Source organism: Galendromus occidentalis, unplaced genomic scaffold (assembly GCF_000255335.2).
Source record: "Galendromus occidentalis unplaced genomic scaffold, Mocc_1.1 scf7180000077527, whole genome shotgun sequence".
In the NCBI taxonomy this organism is placed as follows: domain Eukaryota; kingdom Metazoa; phylum Arthropoda; class Arachnida; order Mesostigmata; family Phytoseiidae; genus Galendromus; species Galendromus occidentalis.
This window is the reverse complement of record NW_003805515.1, coordinates 1,898,183-1,906,018: the sequence shown is the minus strand read 5'-3', so window position 1 is coordinate 1,906,018 and position 7,836 is coordinate 1,898,183. Positions and strand designations below refer to the sequence as shown.

The 7,836-nt window shown below is 50.5% G+C and overlaps 1 protein-coding gene across 1 annotated transcript; it reads left to right on the top strand.

Annotated features, from left to right (window-relative positions):
- The first annotated feature begins 5,464 nt into the window (after nt 1-5,464).
- Nucleotides 5,465-7,541, top strand: LOC100903384 (zinc finger protein 239). Its single transcript, XM_003748134.3, has one exon. The coding sequence runs from the start codon at nt 6,122-6,124 to the stop codon at nt 7,115-7,117; it is 996 nt and encodes a 331-aa protein (XP_003748182.1). The 5' UTR covers nt 5,465-6,121; the 3' UTR covers nt 7,118-7,541.
- The last annotated feature ends 295 nt before the right edge of the window (nt 7,542-7,836 follow it).

Sequence of the window (7,836 nt, the reverse complement as noted above, 5' to 3'; positions counted from 1 at the left end):
ATATTTGATGGAACGTATATTCGTCACGGTAAAAGCGCAAACAACTCGTACCAGAGAAAATCGTACTCAGTACAGAAGTTAGCGCCTCGTTGTAAACCGTTTACCATCTGTACAACCACTGGATACGTCATCGACATGCTGGGACCCTACAACGCGAATGTCAACGATGCCAAAATCATGTCGGACGCGACGCGAGACCCGACTGGTCTAGGCGGTTTCTTGAGAGCGGGTGACATGTGTTTCGTGGATCGAGGCTTCCGGGATGTGAAGACTCAGCTAGAGGAACAGGGTCTCACTGTCTACATGCCAGCCTTAAAAGGTCATCGCAAACAATTGCCCACGGATGAGGCCAACGCTTCTCGATTCGTGACGAAAATTCGATGGGCGGTACAAGCTGTACACGGTATAATCAAACAGAGATACAGACTCCTGGATCATCGAGTTGACAATGATCTGCTTCCGAAGATTGGAGTTCTAACAAGGATCGCTTGTTATTTGAACAACCGTTTCGGGAAGCGCCTCCAATCCGATCAGGGTATGTTCGATGAGGTTCTGGGACGCATGCAGCAGATGCTACAAGTCCCGAATTCATTGGGTCAGAAGCTGAAGAAAATGGATGGAACAGAGTGAGGCGGCCATGGTCAACCACTACCTCTGACTCGATTTCTGACCTCCCGATACTGACAGAGAAGGATCTCAAGATCCTATTCACTGGAACCTACCAGCTCTCCCAATCTGTCTCTTATCTGGCTGAGCTGCTGAACGAGGACAACACGATCAACCTGAAGTTTCACCGGGACCAAACCAACATCCTCAAAGTAGAGGTCCGGTCGAGACATGTTGGGAGCAAGAGCTACAGGTGTTACATCGATTACGAGCCCGAAACGCTAGGTTATGCGGGAATCAAGCGACATTACTGCGAGTGCGCTAATGGCGCTCGGACAGTCGGTTGCTGCTCCCATGTAGCGTCCGTCGTGTACTATCTATCTTATGCGCGATATCTCTCCCGAATCGTCAGACCTGCGGAGATTCTTGAGTCGCTGTTCCGGGATGGAGCTACCGTTCCTGTTATCAACGAAGATAGTGACGAAGACTGATTTGGGATCTATGTCATGCTCCTAAGTATCATCGTAATCAAAAATAAAAATCCCCGCCGGTCAATTCGATTGAAGTACCAAGGAGGGCGCGCAGCGTCTGCTCGATGCGCGGTAAGATTCAAATGTGTCCCGCGAGATCCTGGGTCAGCGTCAGACCAGGGAATAGCGATTGGGAGCGGCAATGGGCGTTTACCGAAAACCATAGAAATCGGTGGTAGGGAATGAAGTGTTCGCGAATGAACCTATTTGGACTATTCCGATTTTGATGAAACTTGGTGTGCGTGTACATGGGTTTACTAGGTTTATTTGTGACATAGTGACATCCATGTTCACGAAGGTCTTCGGTGTCTGGGAGCTTGAAGAAAATTAAAATTCGGAAAAAAATGATGATGAAAAGTACTGAGGAAAATGGGACCGGGCTAGAATTGTGGCATTTTTCGCCAGCTTTCCAACGAGACCAAGCACGACCCTCTAGCTCTTACCGTTCCCTAGAAAATCGCATTTTAAGATTTTTGAACTTTGACCTTTTTCTCGAAACTGGCCGCGTCGATTTCTGGGAGATTCGTGAAAAAGTCTCCTACTAACCGAGAGCTATCACCCTATCTAGTCAGTTTTCCAAAACAGATCGTAGCCGGGATCGCCACGTTATTCGGCTGTACCCTTTGTGAAGGAATGAGCTCTTGGCTCGGTTCCTGTCGAGCAAAGCAGAACGAAATGCGGACGTCGAACTGAAGGCCAAAATGATCTCCGCACTCGCATTCGTTCCTCCGGAAAGGCTCGAGGACGCTCTCAGAGAGCTCCGAAACGAATTGCCAGATGAGTTGCAAGCAGTCCTGGACTACTTCGAAGACACGTGCATTGGTCGTCTTCGAGTTCTCAACGTACGGTTCGCTGGCACGACGGGACCCTTTGTTCCAGTCTCTATGTGGACGGTTTATGAGCGCACACTGCGAGGGGACAGTCGCACCAACAATTACGCGGAGGCAGCTCATAGAAGTCTCCAACGCCGATTCCGCGCCGAACATCCTGGCATATTGAGCTCCATCGGCGGGATCCGTAGCGTACAGCATAGCAAAGATGCCGACTTGGAACGATACATAGCTGGGCATACCTCGGAGGGCAAGAAGAATAAGAACGTCGAGAACGACCAAAAGATTCTGCGCATCCTCGGAAATGTGGACACGAATACCTTAACAGAGACCATGAGAGGCGTTGCCCACACGTACAAAATGAATCCTTGAGAGATGAATCCTCAGAACTTCGCTGTGGAAGTGACCGCTCTACCTTCAATAGATAATTGACAGCTTCTTATGAAGTCACGAGAGGCACTGATTCCAAGCAAATCGAGTCGAGTCTTTCTTCGAAGTTCGTTCCCCAGTCTACGCCAAACCAGCTGAACCTCCATCGTGGCCGAGTTGTCGTAGTGGCCGAGTTGTCCCCGCGGCCGAGTTGTCGTGGACCGGCCAATAGTACCGACCAAGATCGGAATCCTAGATTATCAGCTAGACTCGATTCGCGTCACTGGTAGGCTCCGAATACAAATACATAGATAGGCTCCGAGGAAGACCTTGCTCCGTAGGCACCAGCAAGCCAAGCAAGAGGGAATCGGAATTCTAAATTCAGTTCACCTGCAGTTCGCGGTCTGAGTCCCTTCAACAAACGTCGAGTCGAGTGGATACATCGGATACGGATCTATCGATTGCCAACAACGACACAGGGTCAGATTTCCCAGAACATAACGGTTATGGAACGGACAGAGCTATCGGTAAAGGTAGGGCTTCGAGAATGATTGCAATTGGATGATCAAGTCTGCCCGCCCTCCACAAGAAGTCGTGTTTTGGATCTCTGAATCTTCACGAGCTGAGATATCGAATATTTACATCCTCAGGCCTCCGTGATGACGGTGTTGACAGCAGCGAAGTTTCCGCTACTGCTTCTGCAGGACCGCTCTCTGGAGGTCGGAGTACGGAAGTCAACAAGAATGAGCCGAATATTCCGGCGCCAGCACCCCGGAAAACGTGGAAATCACAATCGGTGTGTGGGCCTATGACATGGAACGGCCCGGAATCTCTTCTGTTCGCGGTACGACGGGGAAAATTTGGTTGCGCTCTATCCAAGGAGCTCAATCAAGTGCTCAAACGCACTACATATTGCTCGATTCTACCCTTATAGCTTGGAGGCCAGCTTCCAGAACGCCTATCTCTACCTCACAAAGAACCGTCTCAAGTATTCATGTGCATTGTAACTCTTCCGCGTTTGCTCCCGCGGAGAAATCAGCGCTCGCTCTCTCGCCGTCGAAAAAACGTGCGTGTGATTGTGCGAGCTGTTGCTGGCCACCTTGTACGCATTGTGAGGCGTCCTTTTGAACGCTTCTACGCACCCTGAATATAGCGTACACTTGTGCGTATGCTTAGTCTATCGGGAACGAGAGAAGCTAGAGTGAATAGAGTGCCAAGCGGGTCACGATCACGGCATTGATTTCACCCCGAAGCCTCACGGTCGACGACGAGCGGTGCATCCAGCGCACGTGAACGAATTTCTAACACTAAGAGGAAACTATCACCCCGCCAGAGCCAGTAGAGAAACTCAAGTTCCGAATCGCGGGAAGTGAGTGCAGTGATAGTCGAGACCCGATACGAGTTTATGAGTCAGTTATCGCGCTTCGGTTGCCGAAGGAGCATCACATACGGATAATAATTTGTGCCGATGCATCGCCTCACAGGCCCATCAACGGTTCACGGGTCTATAGTATGAAGATCGAGTGATCACACCCATAGTTCCGTGATCTACGCCTTCAGGAGACAACATGGATGATGCGCTGATATACATCTGGTTCCCACAGAAATAAAACGCAAACGAAGGCTTCATGTTTCTACCTACATGTAGAGAGAAGGCATAAGCGAACGACTTAAGGGCGGGGGGGGGGTAGCTTTGGCAGAGTAAACGGGCTTCAAGTAGTTTGCAGGAGGTAGGATAACGATCGGCAGTGCGCAGGGGTGTTCAAGAGAAAATGGATCGAGTGAAGTCGGTTCGGAGAGCGGGGAGGTCGAGGGGAGGCGATTGGCGAGAATATAGTATTTAATAATCTGCCAGGTCATTCCGGTGGCGACTGCTGAATCCGCGGGAGCTTCCTCCAGCGCATCGAGCGGACGACGGCGATCCTCCCTTCCAAAAAGATGGATCGCGGTGTTCCGCCTTCACCTATTGACGGCGAGCGCCACGGTTCTGGTCCGTAAGATCCCTGGTTCCGTCAATCGAGGAAGACTGCCGCACCAAGATCCTCACTCCTGAAGTTCCGCATAGCGATAGTCTAGTCGTCGATGGAGGACTGCCGCGATCCTCCCCTCTCAGGATTGTGGGGTTCCCCCTCCCGACGAAGAACGCCGCGATCTCCTTTCGGGGAATCCCGGCCCACCTTGTTTCGCAAGGGATCGAGGGAGACCGCACGCACGGCGATCCTCGCTGTTTCGGGTTCCTTCTAATCCTCACGAGATACCGCGGGCTTTCTGTTTTTTCTATCTGTCCCTTCTGAATCTCAGATCTCGATCTTGGCCCTAAAAGGTATAGCCTGGTGCGATCTTCCACTGTCAGAATTCCGAATCGCTGTTCTTCGCCTCTCTATTGGATAACTGTTCGCGGCTCGCCAATCGCGATAGTCAGCGAGGACTACGTCCGACGGACCGCGGCGCTCTCCTTGTCGAGAGAAAGATTGCCAGCGATCATCCTTCTGATACATCGATCGCGGAGCGCGGCCTGCTTGCTCTCACTGCTGGCGCTGCGGTCGGTCGCCCCGCTGTAGCAGTCGCCAGCAGGCGCAATGAGAGCCGTCGGCCGCCATCTTGCCGGGCGGTCATATGTGTGGCAAGACGGCCAAAAAATCAGTGGTTTCGGTTTCTAATGTAAACAAATACATCTAGCTTGCTAGCTGTGAGGAGGCTCATCATCTTATGAGCCCGAGCAGCGACCGAGCAAGCCCAATCTCAACAAAAGATTTACTTTCCTCATGACCGGTGGATTGAGCAATCGACCCAGCGACCGACCGATCGACGGGCAGAATCCGATCCACTAGTTCGCGTGAAGAACAACGCACGAGAATTTAGGGACACGACTCGCTGCTGCAATCGACCATTGTTGCTACTTAAAAAACTGTGAAGTGCTAAGTTGTTATTGCTGCTCTCAGATCTGCTGCTGTGAATCAGTTAGTACTGCTGCTGGAACTTCTGGTGACCGACTCGACTGCAAGTACAGCCGAGACGACAGATGAGCGGCCAGGCAAGCGACCGACATATCGATAGTCTGACCGCCTGGTTAGCTCGATAAGCGTCAAACGAGCGGAAAGGCTCTACGGTGGCTCGGTTGCTGGTTGCCAGGCTCGATCGCTCGCTCGCTCGCTAACGGACTAGTTCGTAATCTTCATTGTTGTGTGAGATCTTGGTGTACTGAGTTGAATTTCTCGGCCGTCGCTTCCTATCATCCCCGTCGCCCATCTATTCCTCAATGACAACGACTACGACGTCGACAGACGATAGGATCTATTGGACAAGGGTTGTATTGTGTGGAAAAAATTGTCGCTGCTGAAACAGACGGAAAGCCTTCGGTCGAACGTCACCAGTTTTAGACTTCACCGTCGTCGTCATCCTTCGTTATTATTGACCATCTACGTCTCCGTTGATCGAATGCTGTCCCCAGTGCAAAGAGCGCTACTGCGACTTCTGTTGTCGTTTCGCTGCTGTCCTCCCTTCGATTTGATGATTGAATAATTATTCGATCGATCGCTCGAACGGACGATTGTGCCACCCCCACCAGCACTACTGGAACAACTGTGTTGCCGGCGCCATCTTTCTAGTTGTTTTTGTTTCAATTGTTTCCTTGGAGCAACACCTGGATCGACGCCATACGATAGTGTTGGCCGGTGACCGCTCCTTGAGGAATCTGCGAGAGAATCCGAGCAAGTGGATAACCTGGAGCACTTGGTTCGACATCTCTATCAAAGGGCCGTTGGTGTGCAGCTGGGAGGCGGAACGATGCAGCAGCAGGCCGGAGCCCTTTCGCCCATTTACCTTTGTCATGTCTGTCAACAATCGTTCCCAACCGAACGAGCTCTCAGTGCTCACTATCGACAACACAATCAAGAGCTCATGCGTTGCACCCACTGCGGTGCCGGCTTTCATACGAGCAGTCACCTGACGGTGCATCTACGAACCCACACAGGAGAACGGCCGTTCCAATGTCAATTCTGTGACGCGCGCTTCATCAACTCGAGTCATCGGAAAATTCACGAACGCATCCATACCGGTGAGAAGCCGTACGAATGCAGTAGCTGTCCGATGAAATTTGTCAGCTCGTCGCATCTACGAAGTCATCTACGAACTCACACCAAAGAAAGACCTTTCGGCTGTGGGATGTGCGACGCGCGATTCCTCAACTCAAGTCATCTCAAAGTACACCAGAGAACTCACACAGGTGAGAGGCCCTACTCATGTCAACGATGTGGGCAGAGTTTCGTAAGCACTTCTCATCTGCGTAGCCACGAGCGTACCCATACCGGCGATCGTCCGTTTCGGTGCACCATCTGCATGGCCTCATTCCTGTCGTCGAGTCATCTACGGGACCATTATAAGGTTCACACTGGCGAGGGTCAACACGAGTGTCCAACTTGTAGCGCGAAATTTCTGACCAAGTCTAGTCTTCGGAACCACGAAAAGGTCCACCGAAGACAAGACGACCCTCCTCTAAGCGTTGATAGTTCGTCAAATCACGAGTCCTCGTCATCGCATTCGCTGCTGCGTCTGGAGCCCGCAATAACTATACATGAAAGCGAACCTCTTGCTTTGAGTCTCGGGGGTAGTTCGTCGTTCAATCTGCTTCAAGCCACCGCTGCATCGACCTCGTCCAACAGCAACAATAACAACGGAAACAACAGCAGTAGCAACAACAATAGTAGCAACAGACATAAAACCAATGACCACATGTCTGCGTCTTCAAGTTCAAAGAACAGCAGGAACCTTCCTGCGTCGTAGCTTCAAAATTGGGATCGAGAGCAAGTGGTAAGCGCTCGTTCCTAATCTCAAAACCGAAATGAAAACCCAAAAGCTAATGAGAAGCTTAAGACGAGGAACACACAAGGAATGTCTAAGAACGGTTATTGTATTCTGATATGGTGATTATCATGAAGATTCTATGTCGTGCGTGCGTATGAGGTATGCATCCATTCCGATACCGCGGCCAATATGATCACCCCCACCTCGGATCGCGATGGTCACGACTGACAGTGGAGTACACATACCAGAATGCGAGGAAATGTACGTTACATTCAGACAGATGCCTGTGATTGTATCTCTCTCTATGGTATGATGATATGATGTGTATTTTTCTCTTCTTCTGTCACGGGACTGGAATAATCTACAAGATATATTAGCTATTATTATTATTATCGATATTATTGTATTGCTGAGTGGGCACCGTATAGCAAAGTGGTGTATGCAGATAACTTAATTCATAATCAAATGTAAAGCTATATGTATCGCGGATACCCGGAGAATAAGAGGATATATCATAATAAAAGCGAGACTGACTACACCAGTTGATCAGTTCCACAAAAACATTTTGCTTGTTCTCATTATGGTTCTTCGCTTCCCCTGAATCAATTATCTGCTCATGTCCCTTTGCAGAAGGAGAGTCGATCCTCGAGTGAGTCGCCTCGCTGGGGTTCATTCAGAGGCAGAGCTGTGCGCCGCGC